General features: G+C 44.4%; 1 protein-coding gene across 1 annotated transcript in view; it reads left to right on the top strand.

Annotated features, from left to right (window-relative positions):
• The window catches only part of MTNR1B (melatonin receptor 1B), a 37409-nt gene that overhangs the window by 3676 nt on the left and 9533 nt on the right, over positions 1-24200 (top strand). The window contains exons 2-4 of the mRNA XM_025893960.2: positions 6985-7819; positions 7943-8023; positions 22896-23036. Of these exons, the coding sequence (XP_025749745.2) occupies positions 6985-7819; positions 7943-8023; positions 22896-23036 (1057 nt within the window). The remainder of the gene's footprint in view (positions 1-6984; positions 7820-7942; positions 8024-22895; positions 23037-24200) is intronic.

The following is a 24200-nucleotide window of genomic DNA, read 5'->3' as shown; positions in this document are numbered from 1 at the left end:
CAGAGCACTGCTCACACAGCCCTGCCCCGGCGCACCCGCCCAGCACCACAGCTTCGTCTCCCTCCTCTCATCCTGCTTGTGAGCTGCTGCCACTGCCCAAGATGAGGAGCTCCCTGCCTCTTTTCTGCCAGTGAACCTCCTCCAGACCCCTTCCTCAACGTCCCTCTGAGGTGGTGATGTCGCTTAGTAATGGCAAGCAGAGCGTGGGGACCGTCTCCCGCCTCCGGCTTCCCCGTGCCCTCCCCAGCAGCACCCGCCTCACCGGGCTTGTCCATTTCCCTCTCTGCCCACCGCACCGCGAGTCTGCTGAGACCCGAAGCTTTGATTCCCTTTCGGTCCACAGAGCCGAGTACATAGTAAGAAATAAACACCGGTCTGTGGAGACAAACTGAAAACCGACAAGACACCAGGAGAGCCGTGGGACCGAAGGAATGAATCGTGCGTCACGAGGTGGGGCGGACTCAGCTACAGCACTCAGCACTGCTCATGCGACCAGTAGAGTCCTCACGGAACTGAAATCCCACGGCATACCTCACTCTTGGCCTTGCACAGAGGTGTGCCTGTTCCTGTTGCTCCCGTGGGGCTAGCGGTCTCCAGCTCTGCCTGGCCTCCCCCAGATTGTGCCTCCCTGCCGCCTTAGGGAGTTTGCCCCCTGCTGGTCTGGTCTGAGATTGCTTTTCGTTTGGGCTGCCTGTAGAATGTGAGCCTCCCGCCCTTACCTTCGCCATCCAGAGAGCTGGCCACACAGAAGAGAGCTGAGAGAAACATGTCCTTACTGAAAGGCCGAGGTAATCTCCGTTAGCAGAGGGGAAAGCCCAAAGAGTATCAGGTATTCCTGGCCCTTGGGCACAGTGCCCGATTTCCCAGGCTGTCGGGGAGGTGTTGTGAGTGAGTGGATGCGAAGCCATACCTCGGACAGTTGGGTGATATGTAAAGAGAAAGGATATGAAATACCTGACATTGGGATTGCCCAGAAAAACGTGGAGGATTTGGTTGCTGAACACACAGGTCCTCGTCCAGAGTCTGCCCTGTTCTCTGGGCAACCCAGTGATGCTCGGTCTGCACCATCTTTTGCCCGGAAGCAGCGACTACATTGCAGGCTTCCTGATGGGAATTTTCAGCCCAGCAGGTGTTTTGCATCCCCAGTCAGATTGGAGCAGAGCCCACCTTCTCCCCCGACTAGCTGATTGAGGGTGTAAATGATGAATGAATAGACTCTTTCCGGATAAAGGCTCTTGGAAGGCTTGGAGGAAATACTTAATAGACCCACAGTCCCTGTGCTCCAGGCGTTGTAGGGTAAGGTGGAACTCACGTCGTTCGGGTTTTCATGGAGACGCCATTTGGTGACCGGTGTCTTTTGACCCGCTCAGCTGGCCGGGTTTGTAGTGCTTGTTATCAGCTGAAGACCAAACTGGGCTAACTTAGACTCCCTCCCTGACGTGGCTTGAGCTCTCCAACTTCAGGTTTCTGCACTGAATACTTTCTTATCTCTTCACCAAGCAAAGATGAACACATTTTAAATCCCATAATTATGTCTTTAGCTGAACAATCAGAAAAGCTCATAATCCTCTTCAGTTTCTCCCCTGTAGCTCTCAGTAGCCCAGGGGTATGAAGACTTTCGTGTTTGACTGCCTTTTTTTCCTCCAGAAATTGGGGTCTGTATTTAGCATAATATATCACAAAACTCTGAAGATACCATTGCCACAATTAGGTCTTACGATTTAAAATACTTCTTATTGAAAGAGTAGAATTTAGGGAGTTGAGAAGTAGAGTCCCCAGTACTCAGGGAGTTTCCACCCTAGAGGCAACATCCTACCTTCTTCAGGGTCCGCCCTGCACTCTGACTTCTCCTATCTTATCTCCCAGGGATTGTAGTCCAATGTTCGGATTCTCTTTCTTGTTCTTTCGACACAACTAATAAAAGCAGCAGTAATAAATAATAGCTAATATTACTGTGTGCTTATTACGTGCCGGATAAAATCTCTCCCATTTAGAAGAAAGAGAAAAGAAAAAAGACTCTGTGCACCACCCCACCCCCCACCAAAGGGATATCCCTTTGCAAGTACCACTCCATTTCTTTCCTTCTCTTGAAGCCAAAGCCGACTGGGAGAGCAACCTACAGTACAAAAGTTTATCCTCCAACACTGGGCAGAACCATGCCCTTGCTAATATCACTCCTGACCTTCTAACTGCCAGGTTTAATGGGCACGCTTTCCTGTTCTTTCTCGCTTTGGGGGTGACTAAGAAACTCTACACCCTTGCCCAAACTCTACACCCTTGCCCTTGACATTTCTTTTTCCTGATTTCCTCCTGTTTCTCTTCTTTCTCTGTTATGGCCATAGGCAATTCACATAATCTGTCAGTTTCTTGAAATGGAAATCACGGGATCAACCCTAAAGGATTCTTGTGAGAAACAATTCAGTCAATTTATGTAAAGGCACATTATAAACTTTAAAGTGCTATACCAATTGTGGTTTTGTTGTTAGTGCTAAGTGTAATTGAAGTAATAAAATGCTACGGTAAGAGTCTCCAAATGATCTCTGGTGATGATTATGGAAAGATATTTTGTAATAGGCAGTTAGTTTAAAAAAAAAAATAGATCATTATGCTCTTAAATACGTTCTCTTCTTTTAAGTGGTTGAAATACCCCCATCCTGTTTTTGTTTACACGATTAGCTTGCTTTGCAGGCCTTTTTGTTTTTAATTAAAGCAGAGTTACATTTCAACTCGGCTCTTATATGATTCATCTGCACTCTCTAAGATTTTCACAAATAATGTGATTTTAGTGGAAAACAATCTCTGCCTTCAAGGAATTTGGGAATCAAATTAGGAGCTTACTTTAATATAAAAGTGCCTTGTTTTTAGTGTTTGTAAGGAAATCAAGTTCTTAACAAATAATCTGCCTACTGATTTCCAGTGCTTATCTCCAGAAAGTAACTGATAAAAATATTTCACTTTCATTTGGAGATTACTAGTATTTCTTATGCCCTTCCTTTCCCATACGAATCCCTTTTGAGAAAAACAGCATTCTAAGAAGGACGCAGGAGGGTGGCAAGGGTCTTTGTGATGTTGTCCTGCCCCTTGGTGAACTTTCCTGCCTGGCCAGCCCCATCACCAGGCCCTCTTAGCTCTTCCCCACTGTTCCCTTGTCCTGGCCTCTCTCCTGGCTCTCAGCACACTGAAGGGCTAGCTAGCTGCTGATTCTCTTGTCTTTTGACCCAACAGCCTTGTTGGCGTCTCACCAGTGGGGGCCATGTCTTTGACCCATCCCTGTGCCCTGCCCAGACAAGGTAGGCACTCAGTATGTTTGAAAAGGTAAAGGATGGAAGAAGACCCCAAGGCACAGGAAGTTTACCCCTGTTAGAAATGATAGCTTATCTGTTGAATTCCCGATTTTAACCTTCGCCACATCTTATTTTTATTTGTTTAATTGACTCCTCTGAGACCAGGAGCTTTGTAAGGGGAGGGGGGTATGCCTCTTGCTCACCATGTTTCCTTCGGCCTTGGCAAACAAAGGCAGATCTAGTCCCTAGTAGATACTCAGAAATATTTGTTGAAGAAATGACTCCTTAACTATTTCTACACTGGCTTTTAGCTCAGTGACCAAGGACAATTTAAATTCAACAGACTCTTTTTCTGGGCCTGCTGGGTGGGCACAGGGAGGAGGGGCAAGGGTGGCTTGAACTTCTGGAATTCTCCTATCTGATGAAGACTAGATCACTCAAGGCTTGTTGGCTCCCCCCCCCCCCCCCCAGGGTTACCAGATCCTTCTCAAGAAATAGATTTCCTGGAAAAAAAGGAAAGAGGAAGCAAGGAGGGAGTGGATTGTGGAAGGATGTGCTTTGTGTAGGAATGTTAAAAGGGAATTACGTATTAGTGAACAAAGGCCTTTTGTTGAAGGCTGTCTCCACTAATACACCCTGTCTGGTGGAGGCAGATGGAAATAAGTCATGCCAGGATGTATGACATGAATATTCATTAGACGCCTGTGCATAGTGGGATGAGCAGTGCTGTGCGCATCCTGATGGGTTTCTCACCTGTCTGGGGAAGAAATGGATAGAGAACTAGACCTCCCTTGACTACCATCCAGACAGGACCTGGCTTCTTACAGATGGGAGACAAAACAAGAATTTTATTTGCCTAATTTGGATTGGTGTCAAGAAATCTGGGAGACAGTACGATGTCTGGGCAGACGAACCTACAGCAGGAACTGGTTGATTTCAGCCTTCTAGAAACAACCTGAGAAATAGGGGAGGGTAATTGAATCACTCTCTACGTGGAGTTGAATGTGTTCTTCCCACTATTTACAAGCTGCTTGCCAGCCTCTGGGGCATTATCAGGAGATGAGCCACATTAACACACAGAGCTGGACTGGCTTTCGGGGGAAACAGCTGGCTGATCTAGCACTCACTCCCAGCAGCCCTTGACTTTCTCCGCACGCGCTTGCCAGTGCCAACAGCTTGTTTGCTGCTCAACCAGGAGGCCAGAGGGCCCTGCAGGGACCAATATTCCTGTATCAGAAAGAAGTGATTTTCTTCCCAGAAACAACCAAGTGGAATGCGTGTAAAGAAAAGGAAGGAGGGCCCCCAAAGAACAGGAGGGAACCAATTAAGGAACAGTCATGGGGAAAGAAGTTTCAGGAACTTGCCCAACTTCAAAGTGGCAGAACTGAGATTATCCGGGTCATCCCACCTTCAAGCACCACTTCCAAATGTCAAAAAGACACTTAACAATTCTGGGAAGAGGCAAGGGCTCCTGATCCAGCTGAGAACAAGAACTCTGAGAGAGGAAATGCCCCCCATCTTGAGACCGGGTGAGGTCTGCGTAGGAGAGTCAGAGACTGACATCCACCAGTGGAGGTAACAAACAAGACTGGGAATTCAATGGAAAAGCGGGAGACCCCCTCCGTACCTTGCATAGGTCCTCAGATGTGCGTTTCTTGCCTGGCTGTACCCAACAGAAAGAATGTGAGGGGGCTTTACCCCACTCAGTAAATAGATCTCAAACATAGTTGAAGGGGAAGGAATTCAACATTTTAACCTGAAGCCAGACTCCTTCACACCCCATCTCTATATGAATGTCTTGAGAGACAGGAGAGCTCACCACTTTGTAAGCACTTTAATTGTCCAAACCAAGGCTGCCTGGGGGGTCTTCCACGTTCCCACCCCCACATGGAGTGCATCTTGTGGAATCTTCTTTGAGGTGTGGTGAATGAATGTGTGCGCGAACAGGGGAGGGCTGGAAGCAGCCCTTTCTCTGCCTTGTGGGTTTATAACTGTAATCGTGGAGTCTACCTCACCTGAAGGCCTGACTCGGGGGGACCCCCAGCAGGGTGGCTTTGAGCCTCCCTTTTTGTCTACCCGCTTGAAGCCAGACCGCAGCCTGGCCTCTCCAATTGCTGCGTCTTTTGGACCCTTTCCATCTGCCTGATGCTGTGACCCCGAAGTGGTCACATCAGCCAATGCAGTATGCAGAGCACATGCCTGGTGGTGGTGGAGCCAACGTCCTTAGCTCCCCGAGAAGTCCCTCCTGCAAATCATTCCACCTGCCCTCTGGGTCCAGCCACTGTAGGGCTGGCAGCTCGTACTTCACCATGCGGCAAGAGGCCAGAAGACTTGAAAGACGATGGCTGGTGCCTACTGCATGCCTGGGGGCCTCTGCTGGCTAGAAAGGATAGCAGCTCTTGGGCATGTAGTAGGCACTCAAAGCATACCCTTGGTGACTGGAACAAGCAGCATCAGGGATGGAGCTTCTCATGCTCTGAGCTCTATTTTGGCCACACTTTTGGATTCTTGGTGCCTTCTTCATGAGTCAGTGTTTTAGAATCCAAATGCTTTAGAAATAGAAATACTGGATTTCTAAATTTGGCTTTAGTCCCAGCTCTTCCCTAGGATTCTGGCCCAGAACATGCCGGAAGCATATTAATCAATGGATGTTGCGGTTTCCATAGGCTCTCCCTCTGGCTCCTGAGGCACTTTCGGGCTAGAGAACACTCCATTCAGAGGAGGGAGGCAGTTCAGAAAGCTGGAGAAGGTGTAAGGCAACACAGGAGGCTGTGAGGCCTCACAGGACCAGACTCTCTGCCAACGTGGCAGCCTGGCTATGAGTGTAGGCCCCAGATGAGGGAGGCCGGGGAATGCCAGAACACATGGTTCCTACTCCCAAACCTTTCTTCCATCCCACTTGCAAAATGCAATTCACATTTAGAAAACTGAAGTAAAGACACTTAGAAAGTAGCCTGTTGGGGTGCCTGGGTAGCTTGGATGGTTAAGCGTCTGCCTTCAGCTCAGGTCATGAGCCCAGGGTCCTGGGATAGAGTCCCACGTCAGGCTCCCTGCTTAGTGGGGAGCCTGCTTCTCCCTCTCCCTCTGCTGCTCTCCCTGATTGTGCTCTCTTGCTCTCTTTGTCAAATAAATAAATAAGATCTTTTAAAAAAGAAAAAAAAAGTAGCGTGTTGACCAGTGTGGGAGAAGGTGCAAAAAGAGACTGTCAGAGAGATTTGTAGGAAGGTGGGAGTATGGGCGGGGAGGGGTTCTAGTGAAGCCACTTTCCTGATTTTCAAATGCTTCTCCCTTAGAATAATTGCCGGAGTGTGAGTGATGCAAAGCTCCTGAGCATCTGTGTTTATGGTGAAAATAGTTATCATTCGTGAGCACCCACGATGCCCCCAGGACTTTGTCCCATTATTTGATCCTCACAGCTGTAGTATAAAGTATGAGGCATTATTCCCATTCCACAAATGAGAAAAATGAGGCTTGGAGTGTTGGAGTGCCTGGGTAACTTGCCTGAGCCACACAGTGAGCAGCAGTCTGAGCCTTGAACTCCGCGTCTCGAAAAGCCACTAGGTCTCCAACCCCAATGCTGACAGTAACGTGGTTCCTTTTACATGACTGGATAAAGGTAACTGGATAAAGGGTAGAATATTCTACAGGCTAGGAATTGAGGGGTCTCCTGTTGACTCTTGCCCCCTCTTTCCTGCTCCAGGCAATTTGTTCTTGGTGAGTCTGGCATCGGCTGACCTGGCGGCGGCCTTGTACCCGTACCCACTAATCCTCGCAGCCATCTTCCATGACGGCTGGGCCCTGGCCGAGGCGCACTGCAAGGCCAGTGCCTTCGTGATGGGCCTGAGTGTCATTGGCTCCATCTTCAACATCACTGCCATTGCCATTAACTGCTGCTGCTATGTCTGCCACAGCATGGTCTACCACCAGATCTGCCAGCCCTGGCACATGCCCTTCTACATCTGCCTTGTCTCGCTCCTCACTGTGGGGGCCTTGGTGCCCAACTTTTTCATGGGGTCCCTGGAGTATGACCCGCGTGTCTACTCCTGCACCTTCATCCAGGTGGCCAGCACCCAGTACACAATGGCAGTGGTGGTCATTCATTTCTTCCTCCCCATCACTGTCATGTCCTTCTGTTACCTGCGCATCTGGGCACTGGTGCTTCAGGCCTGCAGGAGGGCCAGGTCAGACACCAAGCTGCGCCCGAAGCCCAGCGACATCTGGAGCTTTCTGACCATGTTCGTGGTGTTTGTGATCTTTGCTATCTGCTGGGCCCCACTGAACGGCATTGGCCTCGCTGTGGCCATCGACCCAGAAGAAATACCTCCCCAGGTCCCGGAGGGGCTCTTTGTGGCTAGCTACTTCCTGGCTTATTTCAACAGCTGCCTTAATGCCCTAGTCTATGGGCTCCTGAACCAGAACTTCCGCAGGGAATACAAAAAGATAGTCTCAGTCCTCTGGAACCCTCGGTACTGTGTTCAGAATGCTTCCAAGGGCAGCCAAGCTCCACCTGTGGGGAATGCCCAGCACCCTGTCCAGTTAGACACTCTCTAGCCTGGGTCACTGGCAGAGCACCAGATTCATGAAACGGTAGGAGGAGATCTGCTCCAAGGGTGAGATCGGGCAGCCCGTTGGACTACGCTGTCCTCTTGACGTGACAGCCCACAGTTTGTGGAACTTCATCGGGTGGACAAGAAGCTCGTCAGCACCATGGGTTCAGGCTGTTCAGGCGAGGCCTACAGGTGAGCACAGCCCCGGCCCTGGCAGACTCTCACGGTGCGCTGGGGGGCTTGGTGCATACTCAGCCAAGGAAGCAACAGAATGAGGACAGGCTTGGGGCAGAAGAAGTCAATGACTTCCTATGAGCTGCTCTCTCCTCCTGCTTGGGCCTCCTTGCTGCTTTTTCTCTCTTCCCCAAAGGGCAGCCAGAATGGATAGCTTGTTGTTGGCAAGTGTGAAAGAATGAGCTCTGTGGTGCTGGGAGCTAAGTAGCTCTGCGGGGGCCACAGGAGGCTGGTATGGTGTGGAGGGCACGTGTTCTCTACTCTCCCTACACCAGCATACACACGCACACACATGCACGTGTGCACACCTCAGGTATCTGGAGCATGAAGTCGGCCTGGCTCCTCCACCATGTTCAAGCTGTGTGACTTGGGGCAGGCCCCTGACTTCTGTCTCCCTCGGTTGACTCACCTTACAATGGAGATCATGCCAGTGCTGCCTCCCAGGGTTGTTGTGAGGATTCACTGGGATGATAAACTGCAGAGCCTCTGAGGACAGTGCCGGACCCATGGCCAGCCCCCAGTAATCACTAACTGTGTTATTATTCCTACTACACAGAATGAAAGATAATCTTGAAGGAGAGAAGGGGTGACTCACAAAGACAGGAAGTGGAGGGAAGCGAGTGGGAAGGTGTGTATGGAGGTGGGGGAAGGGCACATATACCTACACGCTTTGTATGTGCATTCACCTCAGGTCTTCATTCAACCCCAAGAGATTTAGCTTCCTTCTTCAGCTCCACAAACATGACTGACTAGTCTGTAACCAGGTCCAGCAGGAGAAACAAAAGGCGTGTTGCCTGCCCTCTTGGAGGTCATAGTCTGTTAATGAATAGTATCGGCTGATGCTCATTGGGTGTTTGCTTTGTACCACGCACTGTGGTAAATGCTTGATAAGCATTATCTCATGTAATCCTTACAAAACTCTTTGAAAAGGGATCTTTATCTATATTTGTAGTAAGAAACTAAAACTCAAAGAAGTGAAATGATTTCCTGAGTTCACGGAGCCCAAGTCTGTCCAACGGCAGCACCCCATTTCTGCCTCACAACCCACACCCTGGAATGTGTGGCAGGAACAAAATGGGGTAGAGTGAGTACCCCAAGTACACAGGGTGCCTGGGGGTTTCCAAAAAGAGAGAAAAGTTACCCCAGCCAGCCGGCCCAGAATACTGACCTCTTAGCGTTATTCTGGATGCTCTCCCTCCCCTTGTCATTTGAGGAGTTAGGTTGGGTGCTGTGCCTAGTCACCTGGTCACGTGGGAGCTTGTTAAACATGCAAGTGCTCTTGGGCTCCACCGAGAACATTTTGAGTGTGGAGATCCGGGGAAGGGCCTGGGAGTCTGATTCTGACCCTGGAGGTCCTTTACCAAACTGTTAGGAATGCAGGGGTTCCAGCCCTGGTTGCCTGCTTATTGGGATCCCGTTGCTGGGTGTGGAGAGTCCCATCCAGGGAGGCCTCCCAGGTCAGACCTCAATCTGAGAGGGAAAGACAAGAGACATAAGGCTTCTCCCTGAGCTTCAGCCACTTTTCTTGGCTCTGCGCAGAGCCTGAGCTCGTCAGGTCAGGCATGTGTTTGCTTTCTGTTCTCTCTGCCTCCTCTCCCCAGACACCAACAATAGGGATTTGCCTTTCATTCTTGACTCAGAAGCAACGGGGTGTCCCCCACTGCTCCCCTTATTTCTATCTGTTAACTCTGAACTGAATGCATGGTAAAGGCTCAGTAAATATGGATTGAAGAAACAAAAGCTCCCTTCAGTGTGCTGGACCCACAGATGTTACCTGATTTGCCAATTCTGACAATTCGCTAACTGGGACATTTTCTTGTTTCCATAGGTTTTGGTGATGATCCAGGAAGCAACAGAATGAAAGGTCATAGGGAGAACTCTAGACATTAGGCCATGTACATACTCATATGGAGTGGCCTCAAGCTACAGGCCTTGATTTTAAATAAAGACACTTTTGTTGCAATATTGCAGGAACTCTATCCATCCTCTACCTCCCCCCTCTATATCTATTAAAGAACTTGAATTTGTAATGAAAAATCTTCCCACAAAGATAACTTCCCACAACGATAACCACATAATTTAACTTATGAATTTTATCAAACATTTAAGAAAGAAATAATACTGACTTTACACACACTCAGAAAATAGAGGAAGAAAAAACAATTCTCAACATATTTCGTGGAATCAGCATAACCCCTCCTTAGAGCATTGCAATGTCATTTAAATGAAAGAAAAATTACACATAAAAAAAAGAACAATTATGTTCCTCACAAACAAAGATTCAAAAATTTGTAATGATATGTGAGCAAATTGATTCCAAAAATATACAAAAAGGATTCTGCATCATGACCAAGGTGGGGGAGGGGGTTCCCTGGGAATATAAGGTTAATTTGACATTTGAAAATTTGATCAGTGTTATTGATTGATTGATTGGTTGATTGATTTAGAGAGCATGAGCTGGGGCGGGGGGTGCACAGAGAGAAGGAGAGAATCCTAAGCAGGCTCTGTGCTAAGCATGGGGTTTGATCTCACAACCCTGAGATTATGACCGGAGCCGAAATCAGGAGTCAGATGCTTAACCAACTGAACCACCCAGGTGCCCCTGTAATTTAAAATTTTAACAGAATAAGAGAGAAAAATTACTTCAATATTTGCAAAATCATTTTACACCATTCAACCTTCATTCATGATAAAAAAAATGTGGGGGGAAACTAGAAATAGGAGGAAATTTCCTCAATCTGGTAAAGAGTATCTTTGAAAAACCTCCAAATGATAGCATGTTTAATGGTGAAATCATGGATGTTTTTTTTTCCTTGAGATGAAAAAAAAGATGTTTGCTCTCACCGTTTCTTTCAATATTTTACTGGAAGTCCTAGCATTATAATAAGAAAAAGAAACAGAAGGATGCCTAGAGCAGGTTGCCAGTGAAGTGCATGAGATCTCACGGGGCGCCTGGGGGGCTCGGTCGTTAAGCGTCTGCCTTGGCTCGGGTGGTGGTCCCAGGGTCCTGGGATCGAGCCCCGCACCGGGCTCCCTGCTCTGCGGGAAGCCTGCTTCTCCCTCTCCCACTCCCCCTGCTTGTGTTCCCTCTCTCGCTGTGTCTCTCTCTGTCAAATAAATAAATAAAACCTTTAAAAAAAAAAAGTGCATGAGATCTCAGCTCAGTTGCCTGGGCTTGGGCGGGGGTTGAAGGTCTTCCACTGGACTCTTTATGAGAAGACCCATTATGAAAGAGAGTCCATTTCCTGAAGTCTAGCTTCCTAAAGGGCTGAAGAGGGTGTTGGATTTTTATTTGTAAGTTATCTCTACACTCAACATGGGGCTTGGACTCACAAACTGGAGGTCAAGAGTTGCATGCTAGACAAGCACTCCAAGAATACTTACATGTCCTAAAAGAAATTTTTTTTGAGTACAGTTGACACACAACATTACATTAGTTTCAGATGTGCAATATAATGATTCAACTCATCTCTACACCTTATGCTGGGTTCACCACAAGTGTAGTTACCATCTGTCATCATACACCACTATTGCAGTATCAGTGCTTGTATTTCTTGATCCTAAGTTTTGCCAGAAAGTGAAGCAATTGAAATTGTAAGTGATGAGAGAATGTGTTATAACCTATGATCTCTTAGGCTAATACAATAAACAAATCATCTCTTAAAAGTAAAATAAGATAATATAGTTTCAGAGAGGTAATTAATGCTACTTACTTGAAAAATGTATATGTCTTTCACTCTATTGTAATCAATGCTCTTGCTGTCTCTTTTATAAAAATAAGTCTCCAATAAAATAATTGTTGAAAAAAAAAGAAAAAGAAACAAAGGACACATACTGTAAAAAAAAAAAAGTAAAACTCTCTTTATTCTCAGATTATATGATTCTGTATGTAGAAAACCTTATAAAATCTTAAAAAACAACAACAACAAAGCTACCAGAATTAGTAAGTGAATTTAGTAAGGTCACAGGATGCAGGGTAAATTTTAAAAATCTATAGTTTTTCTGTAACACTAGTAATAATAAATTTAAAATAAAATTTAAAAACAATACTAATACCACAAAAATAACCAAATATAGGATTAATCAACCAAAAGATGTACAAAGCCTCTCTACTGAACATTACAAAAGATGGAAGAGAGAAATTAAAGAAGACCAAAATCAATGAAGAGAAATACCATGTCATGGTTTAGAAAAATATTATTAAAATACCTATTTTCCTAAATTCATCTATGGAGTCAATGGAATGTCAATCAAAATTCTAGAAAGATTTTTTGAAGATACTGGCTATCTGTTTATAAAACATATATGAATGCAGATGATATGGAATAACCAAAATAATCTTGAAAATGAACTAAGTTGGAGAACTAACAAGATCTATTTCAAGATGTATTATAAAGCTACATTAATAGAGGCAGTGTGGTTTTGGCATAAGGATAAGCAAATAAATCAATAGAACAGACTAGAATCAAGAAATAAACCCATACATATACGGTCAATTGATTTTTTAACCAAACCACCACCAAGTCAGTTCAATAGGAAAGTAGACTAGTTTGGGGCATCTGGGTGGCTCACTTGGCTAAGTGTCCAGCTCTTTGGTTTGGCTTGTGTCATGATCTCAGGGCTGTGAGATTGAGCCCCGTGTCAGGCTCCACACTCAGCAGGAGGTCTGCTTGAGATTCTCTCCCTCTCCCTCTGCCCCTCCCCTGCTCTCTCTTTCTCTCTCTCTAAAATAAGTAAATAAATAAGTCCTTAAAAAATAATTTAGGAAAGTAGACTTGTTTTAACAAATGGTGCTGGAAAAACTGGATATCAAAAGGAGGGGAAAACCCTCTTCAATCCCTCCCTTACTCCACACTCAAAAATAAATCAAAATAGATTATAGCCTTAAATATAAAAGACATAATGATAAATATTCTAGAAGACTGCACAAGAGAATGTCTTCATGCCCTTGTAGTAAGTTAAGATTTCTTAGCTGAATAAAAACTAACCATAGTCTTCATCATGGTACATCAGACCTTATCAAAATTAAAATTTTCTGTTCATCAAAAGATACTGTTAAAAAAATAGATTGGGGGGGCGCCTGGGTGGCTTAGTCATTAAGCATCTGCCTTTGGCTCAGGTCATGATCCCAGGGTCCTGGGATCAAGCCCCGCATCAGGCTCCCTGCTCCACGGGAAGCCTGCTTCTCCCTCTCCCACTCCCCCTGCTTGTGTTCCCTCTCTCGCTGTGTCTCTCTCTGTCAAATAAATAAATAAAATCTTAAAAAAAATAGATTGGGAATTATATCCACAATACATATATCTAACAGAGGAGTTGTATCCAGAATACATAAAGAACACATACAATTCAACAAGAAAAAATGAACAACTCAATAAAAAACGACAAAAGAAAATAATGAATCTTGACTTAAACTTCATTACTTACATAAAAATTAAGTCATTTGATCACAGATTTAAATATATAATGTAAAACTATTTTTAGGAAAAAATAGGAACTATTTGAGATGTAGGGCTAAGTAAAGAGTTCTTAGACTTGACAATAAGAGCACAATCCATAAAAGAAAAAATGGGTTAATTGGACCTCATCAAAGTGAAAAAGTTTCGCTCTGTAACAGACCCTGCTAAGAGGACAAAAAGACAAGCTATGGACTGGGAGAAAATATCTGTAAATCACACATCTGACAAAGAACTACTATCTAGAACATATATAAAGAATTTTCCAAACTCAACAACAAAAGCCTAAACATTTCCATTAAAACATAGGGGGAAAAAAACACCCAGAAATTTCACTGAGGAGGATATACAGATGGAAAATAAGCACATGAAAAAATGTTCAACATCATTAACCATTAGAGAAATTCAACTAAAGCCACAATTATATATCACCACATACCTATCAGAATAGTTAAAATAAAAAATGGTTAACACCTAATGTCGGTGAATGTGCAGAGAAACTGCATTGCTAGTGGGAATGTAAAATGATACCACCACTCTGGGAAACAGTTTATAGTTCCTTATAAGCTAGCCATACAATGACCATATGACCTGGCAAAAAACCTGTACACGAATGATCATCCATTCAGCTTTGTTCAGAATAGTGAAAAACCATAAACAACCCAGATATCTTTCAGTTAGTAAATGGTTAATCAAACTGTGGTACATCCACGTCATGGATGCCACTTAACAAAAAAAAAAAAAGGAACAAACTATAGATACAAGCAAAAAATTTTTTTAAAAAGATTTTATTTATTTATTTGTCAGAGATAGAGTGTACACGCAAGCACAAATGGGGGAGCAGCAGGCAGAGGGAGAAGCAGGCTCCCCGCTGAGTGGGAGCCCGATGCGGGACTCAATCCCAGGACCCTGATATCATGACCTGAGCCCAAGGCAGAGGCTTAACTGACTGAGCCACCCAGGCATCCCTAGAAGCAACAATCTGAATGAATCTCTAGGGAATTATGCTGAGTGAAAAAAAAAAACAAACCCAAAGGTTATATTCTGTATGATTCCATTTCTGCAATATTTTTTAAATGACAAATTTTATAAATGGAGACTAATTCATGGTTGCAGAGTTTAGGGATGGCTGGATATGGTTATGAGGGATCCTCATGATGATGGAACTATTCTGGGTCTTGACTGTGACACTGGATACAGGAACCCATGTGTGTTATAAAATCATGTATAGCTAATACATACACACAAATGAATATGATGGGAGGACTGTAGCCATGTTGGTAGCTGGCTGTGATATTGTACTATATTTTTACAAGATGTTACCGTGGGGTGCACTAGGTAAAAGTTACATGTGGCGTCTGTATTCTTTCTTACTACTGCATGTGAATCCACAATTATCTCAAAATAAAAAGTTTACCTAAAAAACGAGCAAAAGATTTGGCCACTTTGCAAAAGAAGATACATGAATGGCTTATAAAAACAAGAAAAAATGTTCAGTATCATTAATCATCATGGAACTGTCAATTTAAACCATAATCACATCAAATTTTATACTTTTAAGAGTGGCTAAAATCAAAAAGCCTAAAAGTATCTAATGTCGACAAGGAAGTAGAGTTCCTGAAACTCTCATACACTGCAAGATGGAGAGTAAAATTAAATTTTGGAGAACAATTTGACAATTTCTTGTAATTGTACATTAATACACATAGCTTTTATTTTTTATCATAATTGGTCTTATGACTCAGCTATTCTCCTCCTTGGTATTCATGCAAATAAATGAAAACATATGTCTGTACAAAGACTTGCACACAAATGTTTATAGCAGCTTTATTTACAATTACCAAAAACTTAACAACTCAAATGCTCATTAATGGAAGAATGAATGAGCAAGTGACAGGTTTTGTATTTTTCTAAATGGTCCCCTAAGAAGGTACGTGTTTATTCTAATAAGATCCCATGGTTCCAAACAATTTGGGAGTTGCTTTCGGAAACTATAGCACTTTTTTTTTTTTTTTTTTGGTGTGCATTTTCTAAGGTATACATTTCTGTCTTTTGGTGATAGATTTAAATTTTGGAAGTGTGAAAAATCATTCAAAGAGAAACTGGGTGTATCTGTTTGTTAAAAGAAGAGGTGTAATTTTCAATCCTTGCTGCACATTAACATCACCTGAGAAGTTAGAAACTAAGTTGTGAATGCCCAGCCATGCTTACTTAATTGCTTTGCGGTGAGATAGTCATTGGCTTTGTTTTGTTTTGTTTTTTAAATACTTAATCTTTTTTTTTAAAGATTTTATTTATTTATTTGAGAAAGAGATAACACGAATGGAGGTAGGGGAGAGGCAGAGGGAGAAGCACACTCTCTGCTGAGTGGGGAGCCAGATGCAGGGCTCGATCCCAGGACCCCAAGATCATGACCTGAGCCGAAGGCAAACGCTTAACTGACTGAGCCACCAGGCGCCCCTGGTTTGGGTTTTAAAGCTCCCCAGTAGATCTGAACTGCAGACAGAGTTGAAAACTAAGGCTGGAATTGAGGTTGATTTTCTTGTGCAATTTATAGACTGACTTCTAAGGTAGATCCCAAGAAAGGAATTTCCACACATCCCTGGGACCACAGGGTTGAAGGAACCAGTGTCCGGTGTCTCAAGAGGACTATTGTGAAGAATAATGTACATTTGAATGTCTGCATTTTAGAGCATTTCCTGACAAATGTTTGCCTATTTATTTATAGACACAGCAGAGGGCCAATGTAAATGTAAAGGATCTACTTGACTGGCCTAATTTCCTTAGCAAGTAAGTTCAAGTGGTTAAATATAAAATTTTCAAAAATGCATTTCTGTTTTTCTAAGGTAGGCTAAGTAATAACAATTCTTTGTTTTTCTGGTTTGGGGCAATGAAAAAGACTATAACTAATAATACAGTTCTCTATTTCTTCTCTTTGGGAAATCTCATGGTGACAAGTTGTAATCTGAAATCTGAAAAATGTTCTGAAATGTACCCATAGAGCATCAGTGTAATTTCTTTTATAGTAGTAAGGTATAAGCTTGGAGATCGACAAGCCATTTGAAATGCTCTTGGATGAGGCCGAACTGTGAGTGATGTCTGACCCCAACCTGAAATGAGGTCAACAGAGAGCCTGGCTAAATGAAGGAGTCTGCCCTTGACCTACTTTGGGTGGCCAGTGTGCACAGCCAAACAACAGGCCAGGCCAGAGGGAGGGATGGTGGCATTGATTTGCCACATAACAAGTCAGCTGCACTCAGCGATTCTTTCTGCCTTACCTGGGCTTGGAGAAGGACATGCAGATGGGGGTCACATGTGGTCCCTTCCCTCTGAGCAGCTCACCATCCTGGGGGAGGGACTTCAAAGCCAGGAGAAAACTCTTCTTTTCTAGGCTTTCCTGCTAGACCCGGGATAATTTTGCTCTCTACCACAGAAGGTCAGTGATGGTGAAGGAGAGGAGGGGAGGACCACAGAGGTAGCTACAAAGTCAATTACCAGTGCTTGAGTACCCACACCCTCGCAGGACAGATCCCATGGGAGGGCTTTAAGCCACTCATCACCTTTATTATTTCCACGGGGTAGGTGTTATAATGGCCATTTTATGGATGAAGAAACAGAAGCTCGAGCAACTTGCTTCAGTGTCTACATGGATCCCTCCCTAACTGAGTTCACAGTGGAGAATCTGGGATTCTCTCCAAGCCTCAGTTTCCCCATCTATGAAACAGAACAACTACATCTGCCCGATACCGCAGGAGCTGGTGTTAAGACCACACTAATTAGACATGCATCCGTTATGAGGTAGCAGGTGACTCCTGAGAAGAAAGTCTGTGTCATGGGAAGCCCCATTGTGTAAACGTCTCATAATATACCTATTTGTTTGACAAGCACATAGTGATACTAGTATCCATTTAGATCGTCTCCAAGCGAGCATTTTTTTCCCTCAAAATATTTTTGACTTTGCTTTATTATCCAATCAGAGCATCTCTAAGGGAACCCTTTCTTCCCCAGAACCCCTAATCAGGGAGTAATTTCTCTTCAATAGCACAATACCACATTTTTCTAATTGCATATGGAATTTTAAAAAACAGAACCTTCTTAATGTTTGCCCAAACTGCAATTTCCAAATCAAGTCCTGTATCTCCCTCACCCCACAGAAGGAGCCTGCACACTGCTGTTGATGAATGCATTCTAAGGAAGGCTTTACTTCAGCAGGGAAATCCATCTTGATCTGGGCCATGAAAACTCCCGTGTTTCTTTGGCTATTTGTCTTGCTTAGTATGGATTGCAAATCACATCATTTTCTTCTTCATCCTACAAAGAGAAATTATAGCCCCCTCCTATCCTGGGCTGGTGTGACCCACTAGGAATGGAGAAAGCCACTCAGCATACACAGCCAACATCACTCCTAGGAAAAAAGCCCCACCTGGGCCAGGAGAAGAAAGCAAGCCAGATGTACTTGCTGGCTGCAGAGGTGCCCCTCTGGGCAAGGCTTTCTGGGAGCAGCGTTGAGTCTTACCACCTTGCAAAACATGTGCTCTTTCTCCTTAGCTGCAATGGCGGGTTTAGGTAGGATGACCCAATGCTTTTGGAAATGAAAGAAGGAACCGTTCATGATTGCGCAAAGATTATGTCCAAATCAGGCTCTCCAAAGTGAAGTGGGCCTGTGCTTTCCCTAGGGTTAGGGAAAATCCACTGATGCAAGGGAAAGCAGCAAGAAAACTTTGAGATGCAAGATCTGTCAGAACCAGAAACAGTACACTTAGCTTCTGTGCAAATGAAGTTAAATGCTTGCAAGAAAAATGGAAGAATTTAACCCATTAATGGCTTAAACGGAAATACGTCTCTAAATGCCTCACCAGCGCCACGTGCACAAGGCTTGCTGGGAACATTCAATGTCGTCATGTTTGTTGAGCGCTTTGCTGAGCCTGACTTTGCTGAACACCAGATAAGGTGTTCATCACTGGGGCCAAAGGTGGTGGTGGCGGTGGCGGAAGAGAGAGGAACCGTCTCAGTAGTGTGTTGGTAGTGGTTAGCGGTCTGATAGCGATATTGCTGAGCTGGGGGAGAAGAGCTGTGAATTGAGGGCCTCTCCAAGGCGCCATAGCCGGTCAACACGAGCAAGCTGGTCCCCCGAGGAAGGCACAGGAAGAAGAGGTTGGGGGCAAGTTGCTATGGAGTGAGGTGGAGGTGCCACGGGACCCTCTACAGTTTGGGGTTGCCAATGTAGCTTCCCAAAGGCAGCAGGGCACTCGCTGGCAGGGAGAACTTAGCCTCATTGTCTAAATTCACATACTCCCGGGCTCCCTATCTGTGACATGCAGAGGGTAATAGCCACCTATACTGGTCCCAGGGGGCACTGAATGACTGCACCTGGTCAAGTGGCTGGCAAAAAGTCCTTGCTCAGCAAAGTAGTTGTCGCACCCCTAGAATTTCATATATACTGAGGGAGAAACTGAGGTAGACAAGATCAAAAGCAAATTCATGCGCTTCACAACCTTTCTTGAAACCAGGTTGTTGTTGTTTTAAATACGTTGAGACCACATGGCTTAGAAAGCCACTTTTAAAGAAAACAAAATCTGGGACGTCTGGGTGGCTCAGTCAGTTAAGCATCTGCCTTCGGCTCAGGGCATGATCTCGGGGTCCTGGGATCCAGTCCCATGTTGGGCTCCCTGCTGAGCAGGGAGTCTGCTTCTCCCTCTCCCTCTGGCCCTCCCCTGCTCCCATCCCCCTGCAGTGTGTGCACGCTCTCTCTCTCAAATAAATAAAAAAAGAAAGAAAGAAAACAAAATCTAAAGTCCACTAAACCCTAAGCGTCTTGCTCTGATTTCTATTTTAGACTCTTTCACAGACTTTGATAGAGTGTGCCTTTGTAAATTACGCCCTTCCCCTTAACTTGGAGGCCAGGCCCTGTCTACAGTGTCCTCCAGCTCTGAGGCTTCACCGAGTCTGAAGGCCAGGCGTCAGACCTCAGGGTGAGATCCGAAGGCATGACAGGTGCCTGTGGACACATAGGGCAGTGCAGGAGCTGGGGAGGGTCAGGACCTAGCAGAGGTTACTTACTGGAATTCAATAGCTGTGTTAAGCTGGTGGGCAGGGGGTGATATGGCCCAAGTTATATGTTGACACAATTAATCTGGGTGTTCTAGTAGGACATGTGGAAGAGAAAGCCCGGAGAGCAAGGGACCATTTGAAAGACTTCAATTCCAGGAAAAGCACAGAGAAAACTCTACTTGGGGTTGTAGCAGTGTAAATCGAGAGCAAGTGGTCAAAGCTAGCAACATGGCAGGGATCAAATCTACAGATTTCAAATAGGTTATAACTAGTTCATTCTGCCACCCGGAAGTTATGTTATCATGCCTTGGAACAACCCACCTTCAGGCTTCAGGTCCCATTACCTTCCACCCGGTCCCAAAGCGCCAACAAAGGAACTGACATCCCTGCCTCCTCTTGGCTCACCTGTGAAGCACAGAGCTGAGTCCACCACACAAATTGTGAATTGAGGGCCTCTCCAAGGGGGAGATTTCCACACAAATCCTTAGACACTGATCAACTGATTGGTTTAAGACAAAGAGTGTGTTTATCCAGGCGAACAGCTCTGCTATGGAAGGAGAGATTTTGCTCATCTGGGCAAACGGCTTCTTACTAGCCAAGTTTACTTCTCAAGAACTGTTCATTCTAAACCACTATGTCACAAAACGTATTACCCAAAATTAGTTATCCATCATAAAAGACTACCTTAAATTACTTAAAACCAGACCCCCACACCTTGCAAATACCCTCCCTGACCCCTCATCTGAGATAGTACCAAGACTCAGGAGGAATTCTCCCTTCCTGCAGCCAGCCTGATAACCAACTTGGGCCAAGAGGCTTTTTGGGGACCTTCTGCAGAGCTGACAAGCATCAAGCCAAACCCACCAACTGAGGTCCACAGTCACATACAAGTCCTCCTGTTTTGCCGGCACTGCCTGCTTGAGCCCTGCTGTTCTCGGAGACCATGGTCATGCATGGTCATATCTGTTGCCCTCGAGCTGAGACCGCTCCCTTCTCTGACCACCTGCCCCCCGACCCCCACATGCTCTTGGTGTTACTTACTTTCTTTTGCCTCAGACTAGAGCTGTATTACATATTTGTTTTTTTGCTGCTTGTAGTACCCTCTATATTTCAGGTAAAGATGCCAATACTGTGCCTTGCACGTGACTGGGACACACCAAGCTCATTCTAAAAGTGTTTTTACAGATTTCCAAAACATTTAAGGAGAACAAGTCAAAAGAAATGCAAAATATGAACTTTTTTCCCTTAAGGCAAAATTCTAAAAGCAAGATCTCAGGTATAATTTAGAGTTGTGTTTGGCTTTGCAAAATAAGCTCCTTCTAGTTTTTTTCAGAGTGCTTGATGGTTATTTTTTGGTCCCTTTTGTATGGCCCACACACATCTGTGCATATGAGTATACACACACACGCGCGCGCACACACACACACACACACACACACACATCAAAGCATGTGAGCTTAGGTGTACTGGAACTGTCCTTCCTTGTTGGTACAGCTGTCTTCTTTCTCTCTTTTGTCTTCTGTATCTTCGGTTTGGTGTTTTGAGACATTTATCTACTTCTTTCCCTTATCCTAGAATCTACTAAAAACGTGCCCCAGGAGCTGTGCTGGGTGCTCTGTGCACATGGTGGAGATCCTGTCTGGGTGGAGCGCAGGTTTGGACATGCTGCTGGGGGAGCGCGGAGGACAGAACATCACCAGTATCCAGGCGGATTCCTTATTTTGCACAGACACTCTGTTTCTAAATAGGGTTTAGGCATAAACAGACAAAGATTGATGGATTGTTTCATGATGGAAGCGAGATAGCATCAGGGGATGATGGACCTTGAAAGAAAAACCATCAAAAGTGAGTACAATGAGTCAGACACCATGGTACAGACTCAGCAAGAATGCCTGAGAGCCGGGGACATGGAGGACAAGAGCCAACACCAGATCTTGGCCTCATGGCGGCAGCAGGCTATGCTCGTCTTAAGACTTGAGCAAGATAAATAAGCACAAACAAACATTCCCAGAGCTCTCTTACCTGGTATTTCACTCTGTTGTCACAGTTCCCCTCCTCCTCCTCCACACTATCACTATAACAACAACATCCTAGGACAAGGGACAGAGCCATCTTCGGGAAAGACAGAAGAACCAGATGGACCCAATGACTCCCCAGTTCATTTTAGCCTGGAATTCCCAGTCTCAGTCTATTTCTGTGAGCTTCTGTATCTTGAGATAGATGACACCTGCCCGTGGACCACTGAGAACTTTCCAGCAGGATCTGGGCTTTCTTCTATGTCTTACAACCAGATCAGGGGTGTTTCTTTGATCCTCTCCAAATATTAATTGATCAACTCGATACTAAATGAATATACAATATAAATTTGGATAAAGACAAAGATGAAAATTTCTAAGAGAATAGGAAATGCACATGTTCTTTTTCAGCCCATAAGGAAATGCAGAGGGACAGTGGGTTGTGTCCTGGGAGAAATAGGGACGAACTCTTTCTAAGCATCTTGGCTTCCAGACCTCTGCTGTGTAAGTGGGAAACACTCCCTACCCCCTATCTGATTGATTGGAGTTCCTTACTTGAAGAATACTGTTTACCTCACCAGTTACCCCATACCACAGTTAGAGCCATCGCTTGGAACTGGTTAGACCTAAAATCATGTTTTAGTCCTCAAAAGGATAGATGGCCTCTCTCAAAATTTTAGTCAGGAAGAAGATTAAGTTGGATGGACTTTAAAATGTAGCCCAAGATTAAGTCTCCCTTATTTTAATAACTCAGAAAAATCTTTCTTGGAATTTATTTGTAAGCCACTTTTATTGCCCAACTTTCTGTTTAGTGTACATACTCTGTTGGCTGGTTTCTCCCATTATCAATAAAAATGTCTTAATAGGCTATCAGAGTATGTATGGATTATTTTGCCTTTTTAATTAATGAATCATTATTAAGGTGGCTTGAAGGGAAAACAACGTGGCTATTTAACCCATTACATGATGTGTAAACAACTCTCTATCTACAGATACATGTATAGATATACCGTATACATAGATACATCACTTCATACATAGGTCTATCACTGTATCATCTATCTATCTAACTATCTATCCATCTATCTATCTATCATCTCACAATTGCCCGGATGTTGCGATGATCTCTCGAATGTCTCCATGGTTCTAATCTCACTCTCGTTTAATCTATTGTCCATACTTCAACCAAAGTGATTTTTTCAAAATGTAAAAATGGTACTTTCATCATCCTGTGAAAATAATTCTTGTGTCTCTTTACATTGTTGAGGTTCAAAAGCCCTTCATGATTTTTGTCTTTGCTTTTCTCTCCAGCAGCATCATCCGCTGCTCCAGCCCACTCTTCCTCTCTCCTCCAGCCCCTGGGAGCCCTCGCCATTACTTCAGGGCTCCAGTGGCCTGTCCCTGTGTCCACGCTGGCTCTGCTGGATCCCCTGGCCTGCCTTCGGCCACCAGGTGAGCTCATGTTCACCCTTTAGGACCCAGCTATGTCCCCTTTCCCCTCCCCTGGGCTCATCCACTCTCACTTCGGGTCACCACTCTATCTTGTATTTACCTTCATCATACCTTTTAAACCAACACTTATTTATATTTCTGTGTCCCCTAATGAGGCTGTAAATTGTTTGGGGGCAGGGTCTATGTCTAGTTTTGTCTCTCCTGTGCTTAATACAGTATACATGGTATATAGTAAATGTGCAATATATGTAAACTGAATGAATAAATGAATGGAACTCTTGAGGATCTTTTTTTTATGTTATGTTAATCACCATACATTACATCATTAGTTTTTGATGTACTGTTCCATGACTCATTGTTTGCATATAACACCCAGTGCTCCATGCAGAACGTGCCCTCTTTAACACCCATCACCAGGCTAACCCATTCTCCCACCCCCCTCCCCTCTAGAACCCTCAGTTTGTTTTTCAGAGTCCATCACATCTCATGGTTCATCTACCCCTCCGATTTACCCCCTTCATTCTTCCCCTCCTGCTATCTTCTTTGTCTTTTTTTTTTTTAACATATAATGTATTATTTGTTTCAGAGGTACAGATCTGTGATTCAACAGTCTTGCACAATTCACAGCGCTCACCATAGCACATACCCTCCCCAATGTCTATCACCCAGCCACCCCATCCCTCCCACCCCCAACCACTCCAGCAACCCTCAGTTTGTTTCCTGAGATTAAGAATTCTTCATATCAGTGAGGTCATATGATACATGTCTTGAGGATCTTTTGATAGACTCTAGGGCATCTGGACAATAAATCTTTTAAATCGTCCTCAAATTTTAGATTCACAAAACTTATTTTCTTGATGCTCTACTGAAGTTAATATAGATCCCAAAGGACTAGTGTTAAGGAAAACCACTTTCAAACCCTCTTTTAAAAATTTTTGCAGAGTACTAAACTTGTATTCATTAGTATGATATAAATATAAATGAAGGGCAACCTTAATATCTCTTAATACAGCATGAACCATTTAATCTTGGGTTCACGTAAAGCACACTGTAGTAATATGTAAGTAGATCCATGGACCAGAAACAAGTACAAAGACAGAGTCATATATATTTAGAATTTAGAATACAAAATCTGTTATTACAAATCAGTACGGAAACAGTGTA

This window comes from Callorhinus ursinus, unplaced genomic scaffold, assembly GCF_003265705.2.
Source record: "Callorhinus ursinus isolate GAN/ISIS: 27379988/994484 unplaced genomic scaffold, GSC_fseal_2.0 scaffold76, whole genome shotgun sequence".
Lineage (NCBI taxonomy): Eukaryota > Metazoa > Chordata > Mammalia > Carnivora > Otariidae > Callorhinus > Callorhinus ursinus.
This window is presented reverse-complemented; position numbering and strand designations above follow the sequence as displayed.